This window comes from Cuculus canorus, chromosome 1 (genome assembly GCF_017976375.1).
Source record: "Cuculus canorus isolate bCucCan1 chromosome 1, bCucCan1.pri, whole genome shotgun sequence".
Classification (NCBI taxonomy): domain Eukaryota; kingdom Metazoa; phylum Chordata; class Aves; order Cuculiformes; family Cuculidae; genus Cuculus; species Cuculus canorus.
The window spans coordinates 208,403,424-208,429,698 of NC_071401.1; the positions used below are offsets into that span (position 1 = coordinate 208,403,424).

Consider the following 26,275-nt stretch of genomic DNA (forward strand, 5'->3'; position numbering starts at 1 on the left):
AGAGGGGGTTGAGTGATCCGATGGGGTAGAAAACATGGATTTACACCGCAGACGCTAAAGAGAGAGGGGGCTTGGGTGATCCGATGGGGTAGAAAACATGGATTTACACCACAGACGCCAAAGAGAGAGGGGGCTTGGGTGATCCGATGGGATAGAAAACATGGATTTACACCACAGACGCCAAAGAGAGAGGGGGCTTGGGTGATCCGATGGGGTAGAAAACATGGATTTACACCACAGACGCCAAAGAGAGAGGGGGCTTGGGTGATCGCATGGGGTAGAAAACATGGATTTACACCGCAGATGCCAAAGAGAGAGAGGGCTTGGGTGATCCGATGGGGTAGAAAACACGGATTTACACCGCAGACGCCAAAGAGAGAGGGGGCTTGGGTGATCCAAGGGGTAGAAAACATGGATTTATACCACAGACGCCAAAGAGAGAGGGGGCTTGGGTGATCCAAGGGGTAAAAAACATGGATTTACACCACAGACGCCAAAGAGAGAGAGGGCTTGGGTGATCCGATGGGGTAAAACATGGATTTACACCACAGACGCCAAAGAGAGAGGGGGCTTGGGTGATCCCATGGGATAGAACATGGATTTACACCACAGATGCCAAAGAGAGAGGGGGCTTGGGTGATCCGATGGGGTAAAACATGGATTTACACCACAGACGCCAAAGAGAGAGGGGGCTTGGGTGATCCCATGGGATAGAACATGGATTTACACCACAGATGCCAAAGAGAGAGGGGGCTTGGGTGATCCGATGGGGTAGAAAACATGGATTTACACCACAGACGCCAAAGAGAGAGGGGGTTTGGGTGATCCGATGGGGTAGAAAACACGGATTTACACCGCAGACACCAAAGAGAGAGAGGGCTTGGGTGATCCGATGGGGTAAAACATGGATTTACACCGCAGATGCCAAAGAGAGAGGGGGCTTGGGTGATCCGATGGGGTAGAAAACATGGATTTACACCACAGACGCCAAAGAGAGAGAGGGCTTGGGTGATCCGATGGGGTAAAACATGGATTTACACCACAGACGCCAAAGAAAGAGGGGGTTGAGTGATCCGATGGGGTAGAAAACATGGATTTACACCGCAGACGCTAAAGAGAGAGGGGATATGGGTGATCCGATGGGGTAGAAAACATGGATTTACACCACAGACGCCAAAGAGAGAGAGGGCTTGGGTGATCCGATGGGGTAGAAAACATGGATTTACACCGCAGATGCCAAAGAGAGAGGGGGCTTGGGTGATCCGATGGGGTAGAAAACATGGATTTACACCACAGACAGCAAAAGGAGAGCGAACTTGAGCGTTCCGACGGGGTCCAGCGCGGATTTACGCCGCACCCATTGATGGGGTTGGATCTTGGCTTTCCTCCCCTCCCCCCAAAGCTCAACCCAAGGGATTGCCCAGACCGGGAGCATCCGCTCCGCTTTTCCCGAGCGGATCTCTTGTTATCTCTTTATTTATCATCGTTATCGACAAAGCTATTAAGGAGCCGCTGCTCCAAGGTCTTTACGCCAAGAGCCCATCGACCCCACCGGGGCTGCTCCTCATTCCAGCCCCGATTTGCATTTATTAGCGCCGCGCTCCAAGAGGCGTTTTTAGCCCTTCGCTCCCTCGGCATGACGTTATCCCTCTGCAAGCTCCAAGCTTTCCAAGCCCGGAGAAGCAGGGATGCTGCGGCGCCTACGGATTGCTCAGAGCGGGGCTGTTTTCCAGCCGGCAAGTCTGTCGCCGTTTCTTTTAGCCCTCGGAGCCGTTTCATCGCGGCTTCCTGGGGTGGTTGGGTTTTTAATCAGAAATGAGCGGATCACACACTTCGGAGCAGCCCTCGGACACCTTTTAATTGGGAATGCCAAGAGTTGGCTGCTCTGCAATCAGCGGGAGACACCTTCTCCTGCCGTCTCCGGGGCGCTTTGCAGCATGACATGGCATTAATTCCAAAGCGAAGGGAAGCACGAGGAAAATTAAACGGCTCCCGGGGTATCAAATCCATGAGGTGGGACACAAATGGACAAAGCAGGAGGGCAAGGGAGGGGATTCTACCCCTCTGCTCCGCTCTCGTTGAGACCCCACCTGGAGTCCTGTGTCCAGTTGTGGAGTCCCCAACATAAGGAGGAGATGAAACCGTTGGAACAGGTCCAGAGGAGGCCACGGAGGTGGTCATAGAATCATGGAATGGTTTAGGTTGGAAGGGACCTCAAAGATCATCCAGTTCCAACCCAGGGACACCTCCCGCTGGATCAGGGGCTCCAAGAACCATCCAGTCTGGCCTGGAACACCTCCAGGGATGGGGCAGCCACCACTCCTCCTGTCCAGTCTAACTCTGCCCCTCTCCAGTTTATCCCCATTCCCCCTCGTCCTGTCACTCATCCCTTTGGGAACAGCCCCTCTCCGGCTCTCCTGGAGCCCCTTCAGGCACTGGAAGCTGCTCTGAGGTCTCCTGGGAGCCTTCTCTTCTCCCCAACCCCAACTCTCTCAGCTGTCCTCGGACGGGAGGTTCTGCAGCCCTCGCAGCATCCTTGGAGCCTCCTCTGGACCCCTTCCAACAGCTCCATCTCCTCCTTCTGCTGAGGATTCCAGACCTGGACACAATTCTCCCGAGGAGGTGTCCCCGGAGCGGAGCAGAGGGGCAGAATCCCGTCCCTCCCTGCTGGCCACGCTGCTCTGGATGCAGCCCAGGACACGGGGGGGTTCTGGGCTGGGAGCGCATGGTGGGGCTCCTCTCCACCTTCTCATCAATCAGCAATGATGCGATTCCAATGGGGTTGGAACTGGATGGGCTTCGAGGTCCCTTCCAACCCAACCCATTCCATGGTTCCATGAGAATAATAACCCCCAGGCACAGTCCTGCCAGTTCTGAAATGAAGAACGGGGCATTTTAGGTGAAAGGCCACCAGGAATCCAAACATCACGTGGTTCTCGGCAGAGAGCAAAGTCATCGACCCATCCAGACGTACGTGCAGGACACACCACGTATGGCGTGTGGGTTACAACATATGCTCCCCACGTCCTACGTGTTGCGAAGTGAAGGAAAACCTTTCAGGGGAAAGAAATGTGCTAAGGAAGCTGCTTCAGGAAGTGAGAGAATCGTGAAATCATTGAGGTCGGAAAAGACTGCTGGGATCATCCAGTCCAACCGTCAGCCCAGCCCCGCCGAGCCTGCTAAACCACGTCCCAGTGTGCCACGTCTACACGGTGAAGTGAGGGTCCTTCTCACAACATCAAAAAGCACCTCTTGGAGAACAAGACTTAAAGACTTCCCCATCCTAAGAGGCAAAATATTAGGGTCATGGAATCCTTAAGGCTGGAAAAGATGTCTAAGATCAACTCCGACCATCAACAACCGCACTGTGCCTTCTAAACCGTGTCCGAAGGGCCACGTCTACACAGTGAAGTGAGGGACCTTCTCACAACATCAAAAAGAACCTCTTGGAGAACAAGGCTTAAAGACTTCTCCATCCTAAGAGGCAAAATATTAGGGTCATGGAATCCTTAAGGCTGGAAAAGACGTCCAAGATCAAGTCCGACCATCAACAACTGCCCTGTGCCTTCTAAACGGTGTCCAAAGTGCCACATCTACACGGTGAAGTGAGGGACCTTCTCACAACATCAAAAAGAACCTCTTGGAGAACAAGACTTAAAGACTTCTCCATCCTAAGAGGCAAAATATTAGGGTCACAGAATCCTTAAGGCTGGAAAAGACGTCTAAGATCAACTCCGACCATCAACAACCGCACTGTGCCTTCTAAACTGTGTCCAAAGTGCCACGTCTACACGGTGAAGTGAGGGTCCTTATCGCAGCATCAAAAAGAACCTCTTGGAGAACAAGGCTTAAAGATGTCCCCATCCTAAGACGCAAAATATTAGGGTCACCTAATCCTTAAGGCTGGAGAAGACGTCTAAGATCAAGTCTGACCATCAACAACCGCACTGTGCCTTCTAAACCACGTCCCAGCGTGCCACGTCGACACGGTGAAGTGAGGGTCCTTATCGCAACATCAAAAAGAACCTCTTGGAGAACAAGGCTTAAAGATGTCCCCATCCTAAGACGCAAAATATTAGGGTCACGGAATCCTTAAGGCTGGAAAAGACGTCTAAGATCAAGTCCGACCATCAGCAACCACACTGTGCCTTCTAAACTGCGTCCAAAGTGCCACGTCTACACGGTGAAGTGAGGGTCCTTCTCACAACATCAAAAAGAACCTCTTGGAGAACAAGACTTAAAGACTTCTCCATCCTAAGAGGCAAAATATTAGGGTCACAGAATCCTTAAGGCTGGAAAAGACATCTAAGATCAACTCCGACCATCAACAACCGCACTGTGCCTTCTAAACTGTGTCCAAAGTGCCACGTCTACATGTTTTTGAACTCATCCAGGGATGGAGATTCCACCACTGCCCTGGGCAGCCTCTGCCAGTGCTTCACCACTCTTGGGAACTCCTTCCCATCATCCAATCTACGCCCCCGGCACAACTCCAGGCTGTTTCCTCTGGTCTTATCCCTTGTTCCTTGGGAGAAGAGACCAGCACCACCTCGCTAAATCCTCCCTACGAGAAACTCCAGCCAAGAACACAGAGAGGGGAAGGAGCTATGGGTCCTTCAGAGCCGTGAGCGTTGTTCCTGACACAATTCAACGAGGAGAGGACTAAAACGGAAAGAAAACTACAAGAGAGCAAGAGAGAAACATTCCATTTTCAGGGAATCATAGAGTAGTTTGGGTTGGAAGGGATCTTAAAGCCATTCAGTTCCAACCCCCCTGGCATGGGCAGGGACACTTCCCACTGGATCAGGGGCTCAAGAATCATCCAACCTGGTGTTGAACACCTCCAGGGATGGGGCAGCCACAACTTCTCCGGGCAACCTCCTCCAGGGTCTCACCACCCTCATGGTGAAGAAATTCCTCCTCATGTCCCAGTCTAACTCTGCCCCTCTCCAGTTTATCCCCGTTGCCCCTCGTCCTATCACTCCATCCCTTTGGGAACAGCCCCTCTCCAGCTTTCTTGTAGTAGAGGGAATTTCCTCTCGGAGTGGTCCTGAGGTAGCCCAAGGAAGCCAAGGGTGAAGAGCAAGCGGACAGCACAAAGGGAAATGAGATGTCCTATTCCATCATTAAGTCAAAGGCCACTGGAAAGTAATGGATCCCAAAAATTAATGTTGATGGGATGGAGCAGTGTTGGGAAGTTCCTAGGAGGAAAAGTTCCAGTACCTGAAGGGGCTCCAAGGATGCTGCGAGGGCTGAGAACCTCCCGTCCGAGGACAGGCTGAGAGAGTTGGGGTTGGGGAGAAGAGAAGGTTCCCAGGAGACCTCAGAGCAGCTTCCAGAGCCTGAAGGGGCTCCAGGAGAGCCGGAGAGGGGCTGTTCCCAAAGGGGTGGAGTGACAGAACGAGGGGGAACGGGGATAAACTGGAGAGGGGCAGAGTTAGACTGGACATGAGGAGGAATTTCTTCATGCTGAGGGTGGGGAGACCCTGGAACAGGTTGTCCAGGGAAGTTGTGGTTGCCCCATCCCTGGAGGTGTTCCAGGCCAGGTTGGATGGTTCTTGGAGCCCCTGATCCAGCGGGAGGTGTGATCCAGCGGGTAGAACTGGATGGGCTTTGAGGTCCCTTCCAACCCAAACTATTCTATGATTCCATGACTCTACGATTCCATGAAAACAGCCGAAGTGCCGCCCCAGCAGCAGAAAAAAACTCTATTTTGAAGCAGATATCGAGAACACCTTTTCCTCTCTCCTTTTGAAGCAGCGTTTCCTCTCCCTGCTGGAGCCTCGTATCCGGCACTTCGCCGCGCTCGGCGCTGAGAGCCCTTAATGGCAAACCGGCAGCGCTGCCGCTCCTTAATGAACAGCGAAACCCTTCACAGCAACGCTCCAAACGACGCCTACACTTCACGTTTGGAGACGCTGAAGCGCACGGATCCGCCTCGCTGACCAGCCAGCCCGACTCCGGCTGCAGAGCCGCGCCATCCGCCTTCTCCCGTCACCCTTCCCCCTTCGCATCCCCCCTTGGCCGAGCAGATTCCCCCTCCCACCTTGGCCAAGCCTTGCCAAGGAGACGACGCTGCTGCACAAGCCCGGAGTCTGCAGAGATCCGGGAAAGGCTCTCGAGCAGCAGCAGCAGCACTTGCGAATCAGTAAAGCATTGCAGGGAAAACCCTGGCAGGGATTTACAAGGGGATAAATCACGGTGGTGGGGCTGCCAGGGCATCCCAACGTCAGGAAAGCCTTCTGCGCTCAGCGTCCTTTCAGGAGCTTGATGTTCAACCTCTGCTACGGCTTCTCGTCACGGGTATAAACTGGAGAGGGGCAGATTTAGGCTCGATAGAAGGAGGAATTTCTTCACCGTGAGGATGGTGAGGCTCTGGAACAGGTTTCCCAGAGCAGTGGTGGTTGCCCCATCCCTGGAGGGGTTCCAGGCCAGGTTGGATGGTTCTTGGAGCCCCTGATCCAGCAGGAGGTGTCCCTGCCCATGGCAGGGGGTGGGACTGGTTGGGCTTGGAGGTCCCTTCCAACCCAAACCATTCCATGATTCTCCTACATCAAGAAAGGCTGAGAGAGTCAGGGTTCATAGAATCACTTGGTTGGAAAAAACCTTGGAGATCATCAACCCAAACTGTCCCTGTCCGCTACTAAACCTGATCCCAGAGCGCCTCATCTTCACGGCTTTTAAACCCATCCCAGGGATGGGGACTCCACCACCTCCCTGGGCAGCCTCTGCAGGGCCTGAGAACCCTTTTTGGTGAAGAAATTCCTCCTGATGTCCAATCTGAACCTGTCCTGGTGCAACCTGAGGCCACTTCATCCTATCTCCTGTCACTTGGGAGAAGAGACCAGGACCCACCTTGCTGCAATCTCCTCTCAGGGAGTTGTAGACAGCGATGAGGTCTTCCCTCAGCCTCCTCCTCTCCAGGCTAAACCCCAGGTCCCTCAGCTGCTCCTCATAACACTTGTTCTCCAGCTCCTTCACCAGCTTCGTTGCTCTTCTCTTGATGCATTCCAGGACTTCAAGGTCCTTCTTGTAGTGAGGGGCCCAAAACTGAACCCAAGATTCAAGTTGTGGCCTCACAAATGCCACAGGGGCACCATCGCTCCGTGGTCCTGCTGGCCACACTGTGTCTGATCCAAGCCAAGACGCTTGGAGGAACTGGTACCACCAAGGGGAACCAGTATGGTATCTGTCCCTCCTGGCTAAGCTCAACTACTCACATCCCACCTCTGGAAATCCAGACAATCTCTTCCCAGACCGCACAAACTGCGTCTGAACTCCATCACCTCGTTCAACATGGGAAGAAGCAAGGTCTGGTGCTGCCTCTTCCCTCAACCACCTCGGCGGAGTCTTGGGATCAGCTCATCCCTCCCCACGAGATCTCACCAAGCATCACCAGAGCATCTTCTCAGGAGCCACGTGCATCTCCAAGGTTGACCTTCCCGGGCGCATCACACATACAAGAACAGAGGAACGTCAAGGATTGGGGGAAAACCAACAGGATGGGAAAGGAAGGTCCCTTCTTGCCCTCAGCCCCCCCATCCCCATCCAGGAATGAAGGGAAGAAGAGGCAAGACCAGTCTCCTAAAGCTAAACTAGAGCTACCACCAACAGAGGACTCGGCAAGGAGAAAAGTGGGAAAGGATATAGCGGAGTGGTGGAAAAGAAAGAAAAAGAATCATAGTTACCGAATTCCCGGAGCTGCTCGTCTGCTGCGAAGCGTGAATGAAAATGAGAGAGAAAAACCAATGGGAGACGTGAACGAGACGAAAGCAAAGCAGAACCATCCACGCAGAAACGGAGCAGGAGAGCTGTCTCCAGCTGAGACACCGTGAGCGTGGACATCGTGGTCACCACCAGGCATGGACAGTCTGCAGCCTGCACCCACACATGCCACCCCCTCCGGCAGAGGAGCACGCGCTTCCCGACACGAGGAAACAACGTCTCGTGACTTGTCCACCCCAGAGCTTCACATCCAAGAGACAAAACCATCCTGCGAAGCCGTGTCGGTCCAAAATAGAGAAGGAAATGCAGCTTATAAACCAGTCCGTGGGTTGAGGGATGGGATTCTGCCCCTCTGCTCCGCTCCAGGGAGACCTCATCGGGAGAATTGTGTCCAGTTCTGGAATCCTCAGCAGAAGGAGGAGATGGAGCTGTTGGAAGGGGTCCAGAGGAGGCTCCAAGGATGCTGCGAGGGCTGCAGAACCTCCCGTCCGAGGACAGCTGAGAGAGTTGGGGTTGGGGAGAAGAGAAGGCTCCCAGGAGACCTCAGAGCAGCTTCCAGAGCCTGAAGGGGCTCCAGAAAAGCTGGAGAGGGACTTTTCCCAAGGTCTTGGAGTGACAGGATGAGGGGAACGGGGATAAACTGGAGAGGGGCAGAGTTAGACTGGACATGAGGAGGAATTTCATCATGACGAGGGTGGTGAGGCCCTGGCCCAGGTTTCCCAGGGAAGCTGGCTGCCCCATCCCTGGAGGGGTTCCAGGCCAGGTTGGATGGTTCTTGGAGCCCCTGATCCAGCGGGAGGTGTCCCTGCCCATGGCATGGGGGGCTTGGAACTGAATGGGCTTTGAGGTCCCTTCCAACCCAACCCATTCCGTGGTTCTCCAAGCTCTGGAGATCGATTGCAGGCACCCAACTGGTAGGAGCGGTCCAGGTGGAGTTGCCTTCCCTCGGAGGAACTCACTCAGCAAGCAGAAAGAGAAGGAGCTGAAGCCTGGCAAGCTCACACCCGAGTTTTCCCTCTAATAATAGGTCTATGTGCCCCCAAAGCCGAAATCTGGGACACCACTAAGGTCAAGCTGAGGCGTTGAGAAGAAGCTGCCTTGAATTAATGAAGCATTTTCTAATTCTGGAAGGTAAATAGGGACAGCTGCCAGCTCAGCGTACACCTCAACGTCTTCGACTCCCATGTTTTGCTAATTTAAGTCGTTTCCAAGGGAAGACAGACCGTGCGTCGCTAAACCGGCAACCCGGAATTCCAACAGGTCATGGTTGGAGGTCATCTGCAAAACACGGTTTAGCCCCAAATGTGGTTGGCGATGCGGCCGACGGGAAGATCTGCCACGGTACCGGGTCTGTCTGCAGCCAACGGGAGAGCCAAGGGCATGGTGTGCCCCTTGGACAGTCCAACCTATGATCACCAAACACCCCAAAACCCAGGAGAGCTCCATTATCAAAGAGAATACAGGTGCTCTTCTGGTAGGAACACTCCGAAAAGGCCTACAGAAACCTCGGTGAGGACAGGGGACACAAAGAACTTCAGTAAAGCTTCTGACACGGTGCCCCACAACATCCTTCTCTCTAAATTGGAGAGAGATGGGTTGGATGGGTGGACGGTGCGGTGGATAAGGAAGTGGTTGGATGGTTGCGTTCAAAGAGTAGTGGTCAATGGCTCCAAGTCCAGATGGAGATCTGTGACCAGTGGTGTCCCTCAGGGGTCCAACCTGGGAGCGGTGCTGTTTAATATCTCCGTCAATGACACAGACAGTGAGATTGAGGGCACCCACAGCAAGTCTGGAGGTGACACAAAGCTGAGTGGGGCAGGTGCCACAGTGGAAGGGTGGGATGGATCCAGAGGGACCCGGACAGGCTGGAGAAGAGGGGCTGGAGAACCTCAGGAAGTTCAACCAGGCCAAGGGCAAGGTCCTACCCTGGGGTCAGGGCAATCCCTGGTTTCAGTACAGGATGGGGGATGATGGATGGGAGCAGCGCTGAGGAGAAGGACTTGGGGCGCTGGGGAGGAGAAGGTCGAGAGGAGCCCCACCGTGGGGTCCCAGCCCAGAACCCCCCCGTGTCCTGGGCTGCATCCAGAGCAGCGTGGCCAGCAGGGAGGGACGGGATTCTGCCCCTCTGCTCCGCTCCGGGGACACCTCCTCGGGAGAATTGTGTCCAGGTCTGGAATCCTCCGCAGAAGGAGGAGATGGAGCTGTTGGAATGGGTCCAGAGGAGGCTCCAAGGATGCTGCGAGGGCTGCAGAACCTCCCGTCCGAGGACAGCTGAGAGAGTTGGGGTTGGGGAGAAGAGAAGGCTCCCAGGAGACCTCAGAGCAGCTTCCAGAGCCTGAAGGGGCTCCGGGAGAGCCGGAGAGGGGCTGTTCCCAAAGGGATGAGTGACAGGATGAGAGGGAACGGGGATAAACTGGAGATGGGCAGAGTTAGACTGGACATGAGGAGGAATTTCATCATGCTGAGGGCGGGAAGGCCCTGGAAGAAGTTGTCCAGGGAAGCTGTGACTGCCCCATCCCTGGAGGTGTTCAAGGCCAGGTTGGATGGTTCTTGGAGCCCCTGATCCAGCGGGAGGTGTCCCTGCCCATGGCAGAGGTGGGACTGGATGGGCTTTAAGGTCCTTCCAACCCAAATTATTCTCTGATTCTATGAAGACGTTAAGACTGAAGGCAGTAAGCGCGAGGTTCCACCACCACGTGCATCCCCTTCACCTGTCACCGATAACCTGACCATGAAAAAAGGAGAGTATGGAGAAGCTCTTCTGGCCACACCATCCAACCACGCCAGAGACATCAAAACGTGTTGTGGGATCCAAAATCTGTGAGTCCTGCACTGTTGGTGGGGTTGGATTGGTAAGGACCTTAAAGCCCAAACAGTTCCAACCCCCTGAGATGCACAGGGACACTTTCCGCTCAATCAGGTTGCTCCAAGCTCCACCCAACCTATCCTTGAGCACCTCCAGATGATAAGAAGACACTCAACGCTCAGCGCTGCCCACGCTGGTGCTCACTGTAGCCGCGGCCAAGAAAGGTCTGGATTCCAAAGTGGGGATGATCAAAAGCTGTAGCTCAAGAAGTCCCTCAACTCCCAACAGGAGTGAGGTGCCAAGCTCCAGCACAAAGAAAACTCTCATCAAGTTGGAGGTCAACAGAGATCTGGGCAAAGCCAGAAGGCAAATTACAGCCACTATGACTTCCACCAACCAGAAGATTCTGCACTGAAGAGGTGACTTTGGGCTGAGCAGAAGAGGGAAGGACATTGGGTTGACAACCACACACAACGACCTTTATCTGACCACACATGTGCCCTTGTGGATCCACCACAAGCCAAAGCCTCTCCTCAAAGACCTGCAGCATGCTGGCCAACCACTGCTCCAAGGTGATGACTCCTCAAAGAATCATGGAATCATTAAAGTTGGAAAACGCCTCCAACATCATCCAATCCAACCATCAGCCCAACTCCACTGTGCTGAATAAACCATGTCCCAAAATGCCACGGCCGCACATTCCTTGAACCCCTCCAGGGATGGAGACTCCACCACCGCCCTGGGCAGCCTCTGCCAGGGCTTCGTCGCTCTTCCAGTGGAGGAATGTTTCACAATATCCAATCCAAACCTCCCCTGGTGACACTTGAAGCCATTCCCTCTCATCTCATCCCGTGTTCCTTGGGAGAAGAGACCAGCACCCACCTCACTACAACCCCAAGACTTGCCTCCCGGGTTTAGCTTTCACGTAACATCGGAGCCAAGCTCTTTCCAAGACTCGTTTTGGACTCCAGCCTTCCTTCCCGACGGCTCCTCAAGTCAGCAACCACGGTGTTGGCCTTGGGGCACACAGAGGCTGCGTCTCTTGATGAGCCCATGGGCAGAAAGGATCAACAAAGGTCCCAACACTTCATCAACAAAGGTCCCAACACTTCACTCAACTGTATCGGTCACAACCCCGTTGAGAAGGAAATGCCATGTCTGACGGGCAGCAGGGAACGAAAGGGAAATCATAGAATCATTAAGGCTGGAAAAGACCACTGAGGTCATCCAGTTCAACCATCAGCCCAACCCACCCCGTGCTGAGCAAACCATGTCCTGAAGTGCCGCATCTAAACAGCTTTTAAACTCTCCAAGGATGGAGACTCCATCACCTCGCCGGGCAGCCTCTGCCAGGGCTTCACTGTTCCTGTAAAGACACTTCCTAATATCCGATCGGAACCTCACCTGGAACAACTTGAGGCCATTTCCTCATCCTATCACCTGTCACTTGGCTGAAGAGATCAGTGCCCACCTCACCACAACCTCCTTTCAGAGAGTTGAAGAGGGTCATAAGGTCTCCCCTCAGCCTCCTCTTCTCCAGGTTAAACATCCCCAGGTCCCTCAGACATTCCTCATAAGCTCTGTTCTCCAGACCCTTCACCAGCCTCGTTGCACCTCTCTGGACACACTCCATCCCCTCAATGACCTTCTTCTATTGAGAGGTCCAAAACCCACGGACATGGTTTGATAGCGAGCTTAAAAGGAGAGGTTGGAACTGGATGATCATAGAATCATAGAATGGTTTGGGTTGGAAGGGACCTTAAACATCATCCAGTTCCAACCCCTGCCATGGGCAGGGACACCTCCCACTGGATCAGGGGCTCCAAGAACCACCCAACCTGGCATGGAACACCTCCAGGGATGGCGCAGCCACAAATTCCCTGGACAACCTGTTCCAGGGCCTCATGGTGAAGAAATTCTTCCTCATGTCCAGTCTAACTCTGCCCCTCTCCAGTTTATCCCCGTTCCCCCTCGTCCTGTCACTCCAAGACCTTGGAAAAAGCCCCTCTCCGGCTCTCCTGGAGCCCCTTCAGGCTCTGGAAGCTGCTCTGAGGTCTCCTGGGAGCCTTCTCTTCTCCCCAACCCCAACTCTCTCAGCTGTCCTCGGACGGGAGGTTCTGCAGCCCTCGCAGCATCCTTGGAGCCTCCTCTGGAGCCCTTCCAACAGCTCCATCTCCTCCTTCTGCTGAGGATTCCAGACCTGGACACAATTCTCCCGAGGAGGTGTCCCCGGAGCGGAGCAGAGGGGCAGAATCCCGTCCCTCCCTGCTGGCCACGCTGCTCTGGGTGCAGCCCAGGACACGGGGGGGTTCTGGGCTGGGAGTGCACGGTGGGGCTCCTCTCGACCTTCTCCTCATCTCCCCAAGTCCTTCTCCTCAGCGCTGCTCCCATCCATCATCCCCAGCCTGGAAGGAAATCTGGGATGATATTTAAGGTTCCTTCCAACCCAAACTATTCCACAATTCTACGATTCCATGAGGATCGTTCCCAGTTTCTACTCAGGAGAGGACACACACACACAAACCAAGGATGACCTCTCGTGCCCACAGCAACGCTCCGGTTATAGGAGACGGTTGGGAGAGCCCCATCCCGGTTATCTCACAGGTGCTGGCGCCAAGGTCCGTATTTGATCCACAAAGATGTGGATGGATTGGAAACAAGCTGTTCCTGTCAGGCTCAGAAATTCCTGCTGGCACGCTTCGTCTCCAAGCTGAAGATCCAACTCCTCCGGCACGCGCCGGCGCCAGCAACGCCGCAGCCAACCAAACCCCGCTCTACCTTGGGAGCAAACTGCTAAAGCGCCGCTCTCGCCTCTCCCGAGCTGGAAAACCTCAAACGGAAACACATCTGATCTTTGTGTAGAAGACACCCACCGGTGGGGTTGTTCAGGTGTTAATTAGCGTCGCTCGTTAAAGATTACAGAGAGGAATTCAGTGTTTAAATGAAGAGCGTAAGCTGAGACAGCCGTGAACGCGTCTCGCGCTCCCCAGGCAAAGCGATGCTTTGGCCACCTGGAGAATACCCTTCGTACGTGGAAAATATAGGGATTCGTTAGGGAAAGTTCATCTGGTTGCAAGGAGGGAACCCGTAACGACCACCACAGGCTTCGGGAGGAGTGGTTGGGACACTGCAGAGGGATCTGGCCAGGCTGGATCCATGGATGGAGGGCAGGAAGGGTCTGCAGAGGGATCTGGCCAGGCTGGATCCATGGATGGAGGGCAGGAAGGCTCTGCAGAGGGATCTGGCCAGGCTGGATCCATGGATGGAGGGCAGGAAGGCTCTGCAGAGGGATCTGGCCAGGCTGGATCCATGGATGGAGGGCAGGAAGGGTCTGCAGAGGGATCTGGCCAGGCTGGATCCATGGATGGAGGGCAGGAAGGCTCTGCAGAGGGATCTGGCCAGGCTGGATCCATGGATGGAGGACAGGAAGGGTCTGCAGAGGGATCTGGCCAGGCTGGATCCATGGATGGAGGGCAGGAAGGCTCTGCAGAGGGATCTGGCCAGGCTGGATCCATGAATGGAGGGCAGGAAGGCTCTGCAGAGGGATCTGGCCAGGCTGGATCCATGGATGGAGGACAGGAAGGGTCTCCAGAGGGATCTGGCCAGGCTGGATCCATGGATGGAGGACAGGAAGGGTCTGCAGAGGGATCTGGCCAGGCTGGATCCATGGATGGAGGCAGGAAGGGTCTGCAGAGGGATCTGGCCAGGCTGGATCCATGGATGGAGGCAGGAAGGGTCTGCAGAGGGATCTGGCCAGGCTGGATCCATGGATGGAGGGCAGGAAGGGTCTGCAGAGGGATCTGGCCAGGCTGGATCCATGGGCCAAGGCCAGTTGTAAGAGGTTCAACAAGGCCAAGGGCCAGGACCTTCACTGGTTCAGAGGAGGCTCCAAGGATGCTGCGAGGGCTGCAGAACCTCCCGTCCGAGGACAGCTGAGAGAGTTGGGGTTGGGGAGAAGAGAAGGCTCCCAGGAGACCTCAGAGCAGCTTCCAGAGCCTGAAGGGGCTCCAGGAGAGCCGGAGAGGGGCTGTTCCCAAAGGGATGGAGTGATAGGATGAGGGTCAATGGGAATAAACTGGAGAGGGGCAGAGTTAGACTGGACATGAGGAGGAATTTCTTCACCATGAGGGTGGAGAGGCCCTGGCCCAGGTTGCCCAGAGCAGTGGTGTCTGCCCCATCCCTGGAGGGGTTCCAGGCCAGGTTGGATGGTTCTTGGAGCCCCTGATCCAGTGGGAGGTGTCCCTGCCCATGGCAGGGGGTGGGACTGGATGGGCTTGGAGGTCCCTTCCAGCCCAAACTCTTCTATGATTCCATGATTTGATGGTTCCAACGGCCGAGCCCGAGGAACGCCGGAGCTGAGGGCTATCTATATCTGAGCCAGGAGAGAAATCGCCTATTTCGGAGCGTGATTCATCAGACTTATTTTAAATGTCTAAGTCAGGAGGAGATAAATTGCCCTGTGGAAGAGCTATTTCTTCTCGCTGCCTGCGGGGAGTCGAGACAACCACCTCAGGTGGAGCCGTGCACACCGGCTCGGCACACGCTGAGGGATGAATCACCCCGACAGCCACTACGCTTCGTTTGGGATCAGAGAGAGACTCCGTCGGTGCTTCTAAGACGGCGCCAACTCTGCCGTATCAGGGAAATCTAATCCTGAAGCGAGCAGGGATGAGGACCGCTGCAGACAAGGACCTCAGCAGAAGGTCTCCAGCAACAGCTCCCCCAAAGCCGCTGTCTCCTCTCCGTGAGGACACACTCCAGTAGAAGAACCTTTGTCCCAAGGGAGGTAGGATGGCCCCAGGATGGGCTTTTGGAAGAACCCAGACTTTGGAAGAACCCATCTTCCACCTATATGGCTTCTTTCAAGAAGCCCAACTCCTTCAAGGTGGCCACGTCAGATAGAAAAGCCCTGCAAAAAGCTGATGAGGGAGGAACATCCAACTTTCTGCCCTTCAGAGAAACTACTGGAGCCAAGACAAGAAACTTCAGAAGGAAAATATCCAAACACTGGGAAACGGCTTGAGGAGGAAAAAGGAATCATGGAGCCGGTTGGGTTGGAAGGGACCTCCAAGCCCATCCAGTCCCACTCCCTGCCATGGGCAGGGACACCTCCTACCGGATCAGGGGCTCCGAGCCCCATCCAACCTGGCCTTGAACACCTCCAGGGATGGGGCAGCCACCACTGCTCTGGGCAACCTGGGCCAGGGCCTCCACATCCTCCCAGGAGGACATTTCTCCACAAGATCTCAACTCAATCTCCCCTCTTGCAGCTCAAAACCATTCCCCTCATCCTGTCCCTGCACTCCCTGACCAAGAGCCCCTCTTTCCTGGAGCCCCTTTCCATACTGGAAGCTGCTCCAAGGTCTCCCTGGAGCCTTCTCTTCTCCAGTCTGGACATCCCCAACTCTCTCAGCCTGTCCTCACAGCAACCCTCAGATCACCTCTGTGGCCTCCTCTGGCCTCACTCCAACAGCTCCATCTCCTTCTTCTGGGGAGGATTCCAGACCTGGACACAATTCTCCCGAGGAGGTGTCCCCGGAGCGGAGCAGAGGGGCAGAATCCCGTCCCTCCCTGCTGGCCACGCTGCTCTGGATGCAGCCCAGGACACGGGGGGGTTCTGGGCTGGGACCCCACGGTGGGGCTCCTCTCGACCTTCTCCTCCCCAGCGCCCCAAGTCCTTCTCCTCAGCACTGCTCCCATCCATCATCCCTCAGCATGGAGGGAAACCATGGATTGCCCCAACCCATGGGTAGGACGTTGCCCTTGGCCTGGTTGAACCTCATGAGGTTCTCCAGCCCTTCTTCTCCAGCCTCTCCAGGTCCTGGATGAGCTCCTCCCAAGCTTCTCCTCCCCAGCGCCCCAAGTCCTTCTCCTCAGCGCTGCTCCCATCCCGTTGTCCATCCAGCCTGGATTTCTCCTTGGGATTGATCCATCCCAGCTGCAGGAGAACAACCACCCTATGAAGGTTGGTCATAACCTTCTACTTCCCTGCTCTTCAACCACACAGAGGACGCAGCTGTAGATAGAAGGTACCCGAGGAGAAGCACATGGGGATCCTACTCCAGCAGTAAAAGCTTTGATGACATCTCGTTCTTTCGACTTGTCAAGAAGGTTTCCTCTCCTCTGGTGACAAGTTGATAAGAATTCTCACCTTATCATCACAGATGCCGAGCACAACTGCGATCAGTTTTATTGTAATACGCAGTAATCCCACCTCACAGGAGGTATCTCCACTACTTGACCAGGAGGCAGCGGTGGCCGCGGTGGCCACGAAGGCCAATAGCATCCTGGCCGGGCTCAGCCGTGGGGTGGCAGCAGGAGCAGCGCAGGGATTGTCCCCCTGGGGAGGACACAGCTCCACTCCGGGGTTGAGTTTTGGGTCTTTCACTCCAAGAAGGACCCTGAGGGGCTGCAGCATCCGGCGAAGGACCCGGAGCTGGAGAAGGGTCTGGAGAACGAGGGTTCTGAGAGGCGGCTGAGGGCCCTGGGGATGGAGAAGAGGGGCTGAGGGGGGACCTCATCGCTCTCTACAACTACTGAGACAGGCTGAGAGAGTTGGAGTTGTTCAGCCTGGAGAAGAGAAGGCTCCAAGGAAACCTTAGAGAGACCTTCCAGTGCCTGAAGGAGCTCCAAGAAAGCTGGAGAGGGACTTTTTCCAAGAGCCTGGAGTGACAGAACGAGGGGCAATGGGGATAAACTGGAGAGGGGCAGAGTTAGACTGGACATGAGGAGGAATTTCTTCACCATGAGGGTGAGGAGGCCCTGGAACGGGTTGTCCAGTGTCTCATCTGTCTCATGACCTCCACCCCTGGAGGTGTTCAAGACCAGGTTGGATGGTTCTTGGAGCCCCTGATCCAGTGGGAGGTGTCCCTGCCCATGGCGGGGGGTGGGACTGGATGGGCTTGGAGGTCCCTTCCAACCCAATCCATCCTATGAAGTTCTGAAGACTCCTCTTCCTTGGCGGAAGAATTTACGCTGAAGAATAAAGACACCACAAAAAAGCCTCAGAGATTCGTTTTACCTTGAGAGAACCCCTCCACCACCAGACCTGAACAGAAAGGAAAGTTGGAAGCAAGTGGACCACAACAACGGCTCTGTCCAGAGACACCTGACACGGTCTCTCTGTCTCTAAACCCTCCCTTCGTTTGCATAGAATCATGGAATGGGTTGGGTTGGGTTGGGTTGGGTTGGAAGGGACCTCAAAGCCCATCCCGTTCCAACCCCAGGGACGCTTTCCACTCCAAGCCCCATCCAACCTGGCCTGGAATGCTTCCAGGCATGGGGCTTCTACCATCACTCTTGGCAACCTGGACCAGCGTTTCACGACGCTCATGTCTCCCGTATATCAAGTCTTCTTCTACCCTCTCCTACTTTTAGACCACCCCCTCCTCCATCCTCTTGCAACAGGTTCTGCTGAAAAGGTTGTCCCCACCCTTCTTCTAAGCCCCCTTTAAGTACTGAAAGGCTGCAAGAAAACCTCCCTGGAGCCTTCTTTTCTCAAGGAGGAACAACCCCAACTCCATCTTTCTCCACAGGAGAGATTCTCCAGCCCTCAGCTCAGTTTGGTGGCCCTCACCTGGACCCACTCCAACAGGTCTATGTCTTTCTGGTGCTGAAGATTCCACAGGTGAACTCGGTTTTCTGATATTTTATCTCCACATCCTTAAGCAAGACGTTCCTACCAAGGACACCTCGCTTTCCAGAAGGGTTATTTGGCCTTCACGAGACATTTGAAGCTCCACCGGTCCAGAAATCACGCTGTTGACCTGCAACACGCTAAGATCTCAGTGGAAAAATCCTCTCCTAACCTCAAGTCAAGAAATGTAGCACAGCAGAAAGCAGGACTTATGACAGGCAGCAGTCCCAAGAGGTTGTATAATTCTCATCCCAGGCTCCAGCAACCAGACGCATCTTGGCTTCTTCCCATCTCTTTCAAAATGACCTTCCACACAAAACAAGAAGGAATAGAAAGAGAATTTCCTGACCCTGATACGAAGGAAAAGCTTCAAAAGTGATCCCGAGTCCTTCCCGGAGCTGAGGTAGACACGGAGATACCCTGGAACAACCTTCTGAGGTTCAACCAGGCCAAGTGAAAGGTCCTACACCTCAGTCAGGGGAATCGGCGCTTTCAACGGAGGGGCAGTGGCCACAGTGGAAGGATGGGATGGCATCCAGAGGGACCTGGAAAGGCTGGAGAAGTGGGGCTGGAGAACCTCACGAGGTTCAACAAGGCCAAGGGCAAAGTCCTACACCGGGGCTGGGGCAATCCATGGATCCAGCCTGGCCAGATCCCTCTGCAGAGCCTTCCTGCCCTCCATCCATGGATCCAGCCTGGCCAGATCCCTCTGCAGACCCTTCCTGCCCTCCATCCATGGATCCAGCCTGGCCAGATCCCTCTGCAGAGCCTTCCTGCCCTCCATCCATGGATCCAGCCTGGCCAGATCCCTCTGCAGACCCTTCCTGCCTCCATCCATGGATCCAGCCTGGCCAGATCCCTCTGCAGAGCCTTCCTGCCCTCCATCCATGGATCCAGCCTGGCCAGATCCCTCTGCAGAGCCTTCCTGCCCTCCATCCATGGATCCAGCCTGGCCAGGTCCCTCTGCAGACCCTTCCTGCCCTCCATCCATGGATCCAGCCTGGCCAGATCCCTCTGCAGAGCCTTCCTGCCCTCCATCCATGGATCCAGCCTGGCCAGATCCCTCTGCAGACCCTTCCTGCCCTCCATCCATGGATCCAGCCTGGCCAGATCCCTCTGCAGAGCCTTCCTGCCCTCCATCCATGGATCCAGCCTGGCCAGATCCCCCTGCAGACCCTTCCTGCCCTCCATCCATGGATCCAGCCTGGCCAGATCCCTCTGCAGACCCTTCCTGCCCTCCATCCATGGATCCAGCCTGGCCAGATCCCTCTGCAGAGCCTTCCTGCCTCCATCCATGGATCCAGCCTGGCCAGGTCCCTCTGCAGACCCTTCCTGCCCTCCAGGAGATCAACATTCCTGCATGACTTGGTGTCTCTCCCAACCGACTGATGGAGCCCTCAATGCCCAAATCATGGATAAAGAGGACTCACCCCAGGACTGAGCCATGAGGACACCACTTGTGACTGCAATCCAAGTTCTAACACCCCTGAGGAAACACCAAATGAAGCACAGTCCCCTTTCTTTGTGTCTCCTGTGGGCTGTCACCGACATCCACCAAGTGAAGAAAGACGTGGAAAGGAGAAGACAGGGAGGAATCCTTCACCACCAAAGCCAAAAATGGATTTATTGTTCTTAAGCTTCGTAAACTCCTTACTTTGAAAGGAGTAGAACAGAGTCTGTAATCTCTATGTTCTCTTTAATCCTCAATCACTTCTCCAAAGCCATTTGAGATCCACCTGGACACCACCCAAGACGGCAATCTCAAAGCCCTATTTATCTGCCAAACGTAGAGAGGAGCAGAAGGTGTGGTCGGAGGTAGAAATCAGTTGCGAGGGAAGACGCAAAGAGTGGGGCACGTGGGCGGCAAAGCAATGGCGATGGGACGAGATGTCAACCAGGCACCATAAACAGCAAGTGGGACCTCCAAAACCCAACTGTTCCATGGAGAACCTGAACAAGAGACACACCATGGAGAACCTGAACAAGAGAGAACTCCAACTAAGAAGCGACGCATTTGGAGTCGGGAAGATCCGATGCGTTTCTCAATAGGACATAATTAGCCTCTTCTGATACAACCAACCCGAGGAACGCAGAAGACAGCAAAACGAGGTCAGATATTTATGCAGAACACAGGAGCAGCCAGAGATCCACCAGGCAAGACGACGACGTCCACTGCCTCAGCAGAACACCACTGAGCAGAACTGGGAAGCCCATATTCCACCAACCCCATCAACAACGATGTCCACTGCCTCAGCAGAACACCACCGAGCAGAACTGGGAAGCCCATATTCCACCAACCCCATCAACAACGATGATGTCCACTGCCTCAGCAGAACACCACCGAGCAGAACTGGGAAGCTCATATTCCACCAACCCCATCAACAACGACGTCCACTGCCTCAGCAGAACACCACCGAGCAGAACTGGGAAGCCCATATTCCACCAACCCCATCAACAACGACGTCCACTGCCTCAGCAGAACACCACCGAGGAGAACTGTGAAGCTCATATTCCACCAACCCCATCAACAACGACGTCCACTGCCTCAGCAGAACACCACCGAGCAGAACTGGGAAGCCCATATTCCACCAACCCCATCAACAACGACGTCCACTGCCTCAGCAGAACACCACCGAGGAGAACTGTGAAGCTCATATTCCACCAACCCCATCAACAATAATGTCCACTGCTCCAGCAGAACACCACCGAGGAGAACTGTGAAGCTCATATTCCACCAACCCCATCAACAACAATGTCCACTGCCCCAGCAGAACACCACCGAGCAGAACTGGAAGCCCATATTCCACCAACCCCATCAACAACGATGTCCACTGCCTCAGTAGAACACCACCGAGCAGAACTGGGAAGCCCATATTCCACCAACCCCATCAACGACGATGTCCACTGCCTCAGCAGAACACCACTGAGCAGAACTGGGAAGCCCATATTCCACCAACCCCATCAACAACGACATCCACTGCCTCAGCAGAACACCACCGAGCAGAACTGGGAAGCCCATATTCCACCAACCCCATCAACAACGATGTCCACTGCCTCAGCAGAACACCACCGAGCAGAACTGGGAAGCCCATATTCCACCAACCCCATCAATAACGATGTCCACTGCCTCAGCAGAACACCACCGAGCAGAACTGGGAAGCCCATATTCCACCAACCCCATCAACAACGATGTCCACTGCCTCAGCAGAACACCACCGAGCAGAACTGGGAAGCCCATATTCCACCAACCCCATCAACAACGACGTCCACTGCCTCAGCAGAACACCACCGAGCAGAACTGGGAAGCCCATATTCCACCAACCCCATCAACGACGATGCCCACTGCCTCAGTAGAACACCACCGAGCAGAACTGGGAAGCCCATATTCCACCAATCCCATCAATAATGATGTCCACTGCCTCAGCAGAACACCATATAGGAGAACTGGAAGCCCATATTCCACCAACCCCATCAACAACGATGTCCACTGCCTCAGCAGAACACCATCGAGGGGAACTGGGAAGCCCATATTCCACCAACCCCATCAACAACGATGTCCACTGCCTCAGCAGAACACCACCGAGCAGAACTGGAAGCCCATATTCCACCAACCCCATCAACAACGATGTCCACTGCCTCAGCAGAACACCACCGAGCAGAACTGGGAAGCCCATATTCCACCAACCCATCAACGACGATGTCCACTGCCTCAGCAGAACACCATCGAGCAGAACTGGGAAGCCCATATTCCACCAACCCCATCAACAACGACGTCCACTGCCTCAGCAGAACACCACCGAGCAGAACTGGAAGCCCATATTCCACCAACCCCATCAACAACGATGTCCACTGCCTCAGCAGAACACCACCGAGCAGAACTCAGAAGCCCATTTTCCACCAACCCCATCAACGACGACGTCCACTGCCTCAGCAGAACACCATCGAGCACCGTTGGGAAGCCCCATGTTTGACCAACCTCATCAACCACGATGTCCATTGTCTCATCAACCCAACACTGAGCACAGTCAGGAAGTCCATCTTCCACCAATGCCATCATCAATGACCTCCAAGCCCATGCAGTCCCACCATGGGCAGGGAAACCTCCCACTGGATCAGGGCCTCCAAGAACCATCCAACCTGGCCTGGAACACCTCCAGGGATGGCGCAGCCACCACTGCTCTGGACAACCTGTTCTGGGGCCTCACCACCCTCATGGTGAAGAAATTCCTCCCATCCCATCATCCTGCTGACCTGGAGGATGAGACGTTGTCCCCTCGGCCACGCAGCTGCACTGATCAGAAACAACCAAATTGCTTTGTCCGAACAAATGTTTTTTTTCACGTCCTTGAGATATTTCAGCTCCATTCAGTTCGGATTATGAGCGATTCTTCTCTTCTTCCCCTTCCGTGACTCATTCTTCTCAAAGTTCCCAACAACAAGAAGAGGAAATCATTCCTCCGTCTCTCAAGGAGCTATCATTATTCCCGAAAAAAAAACCCTTTTCATTCCCAAACACTGACCATGAGACGAGCAGGACAGGAGCTCCCAGGGTTCCATAACACCCAACAACCTCAGCCGCTACTTTTTCATCTTCTCCAAAGTCTATGGTAGGACCCACAGTTGATGCCGGTGGAGGAGAAGCTCGAGAGGAGGTGGCAACAGCCCAGAGACCCCCCCGTGTCCTGGGCTGCATCCAGAGCAGCGTGGCCAGCAGGGAGGGACGGGATTCTGCCCCTCTGCTCCGCTCCGGGGACACCTCCTCGGGAGAATTGTGTCCAGGTCTGGAATCCTCAGCAGAAGGAGGAGATGGAGCTGTTGGAAGGGGTCCAGAGGAGGCTCCAAGGATGCTGCGAGGGCTGCAGAACCTCCCGTCCGAGGACAGCTGAGAGAGTTGGGGTTGGGGAGAAGAGAAGGCTCCCAGGAGACCTCAGAGCAGCTTCCAGAGCCTGAAGGGGCTCAGCTGTCTCGGACGGGAGGTTCTGCAGCCCTCGCAGCATCCTTGGAGCCTCCTCTGGACCCCTTCCAACAGCTCCATCTCCTCCTTCTGCTGAGGATTCCAGACCTGGACACAATTCTCCCGAGGAGGTGTCCCCGGAGCGGAGCAGAGGGGCAGAATCCCGTCCCTCCCTGCTGGCCACGCTGCTCTGGATGCAGCCCAGGACACGGGGGGGTTCTGGGCTGGGACCCCACGGGGGGGCTCCTCTCCACCTTCTCCTCCCCAGCGCCCCAAGTCCTTCTCCTCAGCGCTGCTCCCATCCATCATCCCTCAGCCTGGATGGAAACCATGGATTGCCCCAACCCAGGGGTAGGACGTTGCCCTTGGCCTGGTTGAACCTCCTGAGGTTCTCCAGTCCCTCTTCTCCAGCCTTTCCAGGTCCCTCTGGATGAGCTCCTCTCGACCTTCTCCTCCCCAGCGCCCCAAGTCCTTCTCCTCAGCGCTGCTCCCATCCATCATCCCCATAGTCTACTGAAACTGGGGATTCCAACCCAATTCCATGGTGGGAAACCATGGATTGCCCCGATCCAGGGGTAGGACGTTGCCCTTGGCCTGGTTGAACCTCATGAGGTTCTCCAGCCCCTCTTCTCCAGCCTCTCCAGGTCCTGGATGAGCTTCTCCTCCCCAGCGCCCCAAGTCCTTCTCCTCAGCGCTGCTCCCATCCATCGTCCCTCAGCCTGGAGTGAAACCACGGATTGCCCCAACCCAGGGGTTGAATCTCCTGAGGTTCTCTCAGCCCCTCTTCTCCAGCCTCTCCGGGTCCCTCTGGATCCATCCCATCCTTCCCACGTGGCCACTGCCCCCCTCAGCTCAGTGTCACCTCCAAACTCGCTGATGGTGCCCTCAACCTCTCTGTCAGTGTCACTGATGGAGATATTGAACAGCACCGCTCCCAGTACGGACCCGGAGGGACACCATTGTCACGGATCTCCATCGAGACTTTGAGCACGAGACTGTACAGCGGAGAGCGGGACGGCAAATTGGTCCCAAAGAGGGACCCATTGGGCCAAAGGGGGATCCCATGTGCCAAAGAGGGACACATTGGGCAAAAGAGGGACACATTGGGCCAAAGGGGGAACCATTGGGTCAAAGAGGGATCCCATGGGCCAAATAGGGACACATTGGGCCAAAGAAGGATCCCATGGGCCAAAGAGGGATCCCATGGGCCAAAGAGGGAGGGACCCATTGGGCCAAAGAGGGAGGGACCCATTGGGCCAAAGAGGGACACTCTGGGCCAAAGAGGGACACTCTGGGCCAAAGGGGGATCCCATGGGCCAAAGAGGGACACATTGGGCCAAAGAGGGATCCCATGGGCCAAAGGGGGATCCATTGGGCCAAAGGGGGATCCCATGGGCCAAAGGGGGACACATTGGGCCAAAGAGGGATCTCATGGGCCAAAGGAGGACACTTTGGGCCAAAGAGGGACACATTGGGCCAAAGAGGGATCCCATTGGGCCGAAGAGGGACACATTGGGCCAAAGAGGGACACATTGGGCCAAGGAGGGACACATTGGGCCAAGGAGGGACACATTGGGCCAAGGAGGGAACCATTGGGCCAAAGAGGGACACTTTGGGCCAAAGAGGGATCCCATGGGCCAAACGGGGGATCCCATGGGCCAAAGAGGGATCCCATGGGCCAAAGAGGGATCCCATGAGTCAAAGAGGGATCCCATGGGCCAAAGAGGGACCCATTGGGCCAAAGAGGGATCCCATTGGGCCAAGGAGGGTCCCATTGGGCCAAGGAGGGATCCATTGGGCCAAAGAGGGACACACTGGGCCAAAGGGGGATCCCATGGGCCAAAGGGGGACACATTGGGCCAAAGAGGGAACCATTGGGTCAAAGAGGGATCCCATGGGCCAAAGAGGGACACAGCCGGAGCCCCTGACTGGATATAGCCCACATCTCAGTACTGGACTGGGATCCCCATGACACAGCTGGAGCCCCTGATTGGATATAGCCCTTATCCCAATACTGGACCCACTGGGCCAAAGAGGGATCCCATGGGCCAAAGAGAGACACATTGGGCCAAAGAGGGAGGGATAACATTGGGCCAAAGAGGGAGGGATCCCATGGGCCAAAGAGGGAGGGATCCCATGGGCCAAAGAGGGAGGGACCCATTGGGCCAAAGAGGATCCCATGGGCCAAAGAGGGACACATTGGGCCAAAGGGGGAGACATTGGGCAAAAGAAGAACACATTGGGCCAAAGAAGAACACATTGGGCCATAGAGGGATCCCATGGGCCAAAGAGGGACCCATTGGGCCAACGAGGGTCCCATTGGGCCAACGAGGGACACATTGGGCCATAGAGGAACACATTGAGCCAAAGAGGGATCCCATGGGCCAAAGAGAGACACATTGGGCCAAAGACGGAATCATTGGGCCAAAGACGGAACCATTGGGCCAAAGACGGAACCATTGGGCCAAAGAGGGACACAGCCAGAGCCCCTGGCTGGATATAGCCCATATCCCAGTACTGGACCCACTGGACCAACGAGGGATCCCATGGGCCGAAGAGGGACCCATTGGGCCAAAGAGGGATCCCATGGGCCAAAGAGGGATCCCATGAGCCAAAGAGGGACACATTGGGCCAAAGAGAGATCCCATTGGGCCAAAGAGGGACACATTGGACCAAAGAGGGATCCATTGGGCTAAAGAGGGACACGTTGGGCCAAAGAGGGACACCTTGGGCCAAAGAGGGACACCTTGGGCCAAAGAGGATCCCATGGGCCATAGAGGGACCCCATGGGCCAAAAGGGGACCCATTGGGCCAAAGGGGGACCCATTGGGCCAAAAGAGGGACTCATTGGGCCAAAGAGGGACCCATTGGGCCAAAGAGGGATCCCATGGGCCAAAGAGGGATCCCATGGGCCAAAGAGGATCCCATTGGGCCAAAGGGGGACACATTGGGCCAAAGAGGGATCTCATGGGCCAAAGAGGGACCCATTGGGCCAAAGAGGGATCCCATGGGCCAAAGAGGGACCCATTGGGCCAAAGAGGGATCCCATGGGCCAAAGAGGGACCCATTGGGCCAAAGAGGGAAGGATCCTATTGGGCCAAAGAGAGAAGGATCCGATTGGGCCAAAGAGGGAGGGATCCCATTGGGCCAAAGA

At 55.2% G+C, this 26,275-nt stretch overlaps 1 protein-coding gene across 13 annotated transcripts in view; it reads right to left on the reverse strand.

Moving 5' to 3' along the window:
• Positions 1–26,275, reverse strand: part of SHANK3 (SH3 and multiple ankyrin repeat domains 3) — a 302,562-nt gene that overhangs the window by 186,803 nt on the left and 89,484 nt on the right. For 11 of the 13 annotated variants that reach the window (XM_054083072.1, XM_054083024.1, XM_054083045.1 and 8 more), the window contains exon 13: positions 7,689–7,712. The exons of the other annotated variants lie outside the window; for them this stretch is intronic. In XM_054083072.1, the coding sequence (XP_053939047.1) occupies positions 7,689–7,712 (24 nt within the window). The remainder of the gene's footprint in view (positions 1–7,688; positions 7,713–26,275) is intronic. 13 annotated transcript variants of the gene reach the window in all.